Source organism: Protopterus annectens, chromosome 5.part0 (genome assembly GCF_019279795.1).
Source record: "Protopterus annectens isolate FY-2018-M chromosome 5.part0, PAN1.0, whole genome shotgun sequence".
Taxonomy (NCBI): domain Eukaryota; kingdom Metazoa; phylum Chordata; order Ceratodontiformes; family Protopteridae; genus Protopterus; species Protopterus annectens.
This window is the reverse complement of record NC_056735.1, coordinates 1,050,795,628-1,050,797,572: the sequence shown is the minus strand read 5'-3', so window position 1 is coordinate 1,050,797,572 and position 1,945 is coordinate 1,050,795,628. Positions and strand designations below refer to the sequence as shown.

Sequence of the window (1,945 nt, the reverse complement as noted above, 5' to 3'; positions counted from 1 at the left end):
TTACTCACTTTTCACTATTTAAATGTCAACTTCCAGACAGTGGACCACGGTTTATAATTCACTATGCGACTCAGAATAAATTAATTACTGGAAAGAAACTTGAAATTTTACACCTGCTCAGTTGAAGATGACTTTCACAGGCAAAGCATAATTAACCTTCTCTGCCAATACGCATCAATTACCATGGAGACCGGCAGGTTTTGCTCTCAACTCACCTCAAAGGAGCCAACTAAGAAAAAGTTAAGGTCCTACCTTACACTCATCAGCACACGCTCTGACAGAGTATTCATCTGACTGTAAGTACTTCTGCAGTAACATTTCAAACTCTTCATATTTCTCCTGGGCACGATGATCATAGCGCTGATAAGCCTGTAAACATCGAATACATCCATTTGTATCTCCGTCCATAATAACTTCCAGACTGCAGTTCAAGCTTTCAGGACTGGACAACCCAGAGAACAGTTCTGACATGGAGTACGAATTGCAAAAGGAAAGGTACAAATCGCTAAAATTGGTACTGGTGGACTTATTCCCTATGTTTTCACCTAAACTGTCACATACATGTTCTGGGTCTTCAGCATTAAAACACTGACCAGATGGGCGAAGTAGATGACAGTTTTTTAAACGCCAAAGAGGTCTGACAGAATTTCCTAAAAATATGTCATTATCTCTACTGCTGGGGGGTGGGGTGAAAAGTACATCAGGGTAGTCTGCTGAAGATAAGTAAGCATCCATACTAACTGGAAACGTGTCCTCTTGCTCTGTGTCTCTAGTTCTTGTCAAATTCGCCTCGGCACAAAACCACAAGTGATCAGACAGCAGGACTGTGAAAAACAAGAGAGATGCTAAGGACAGTCGCCATTTCTGGGCCCTCTCTGACTCGGTGAAAGGGGTTTTATTTTCCCGGGGTACACACCACAATGTTAAGCCATCATGATACTGCAGACATATCCATGCACCGCTGGTCATATTTTGGAAAAGTGCAGTTGTGGTCGACTCCACCGTAAGGGTTTCTTTACTACAATATTCATTGACTTAATTATTTTCCTGGCTGATTTTCCCCTAAATGTTTGTTTTCACGTGGCACCAGCTTTATTCAGCGATTTCTGCTGTATTGTTATGCAATTAGTGGAAGCAACGTGATGAAGTCAGGCATTGTCATTTCACAGTTATCCACAGCTCTCAGGAGGAAAACCTACTTCACTGAGGCAGCATGCCTCTTTCCTCTTGACGTTGATGCACATGCAGTCTCTCCTTTTCCGAAAACTACTTTCATTGCCCTCTTCGTTTTCATGCAGGGATTTTTTTTGCTAAATAAGACGTGCTGCAAGTTTAGCCTGGCGAGTTGTCTTCCTTGCTGTTAGCACAATAGCCAGTATTTCGCTTTCCTATAGACACACTCATCCCAGTCCGGTGTTAAGTTGCCGCCATCTTCGTCCTGAAACACTTTTTGGGGGGAGCTCGATGTTTGCGTCATCTGCTGCTGATCGCTGTACTCCGGCGCATTTTCAAGTCTAAGAAATGCCAACTAGGCGAAGATAAAATCGTAGCACACTTATCAAATAGCACCGATTGTAAGGGATGCCTCTGATTCTTCCTTAAAATGTTCTCTTGTCACTCATTAAATTTATGACTTTGTGACAAAACATTGAGGATCATAGTAACAAACTAGTGCCAAATAGTGAGAAACTAGTGCCTAGTGCTAAAGCCTCTGATCTTCCAGCAGATAGCCACGACCAACGAAAATCATTTCCATTGATTTCCTAAATGAATGGCACCCACATGTAATAATTATCTCTGATTTTATGGGTTTGCCCTTGATCGTCTTGGTTTTGTCCATCATTTTTGAAGTACAAGGTAGAGGGCTTTCGCACTGAGTTCAACATATGCATACGAGTCTGCTCTTGCGAAGCAGTCTCGACAATGCAGCGCTGTAACTAAAGCT

At 42.3% G+C, this 1,945-nt stretch overlaps 1 protein-coding gene across 1 annotated transcript; it reads right to left on the bottom strand.

Moving 5' to 3' along the window:
• Positions 1-216: 216 nt before the first annotated feature.
• Positions 217-1,647, bottom strand: NALF1 (NALCN channel auxiliary factor 1). Its single transcript, XM_044071961.1, is given in 1 exon segment — positions 217-1,647. A coding segment is annotated over 1 exon segment (753 nt). The 5' UTR covers positions 970-1,647.
• Between the last annotated feature and the right edge of the window lie 298 nt (positions 1,648-1,945).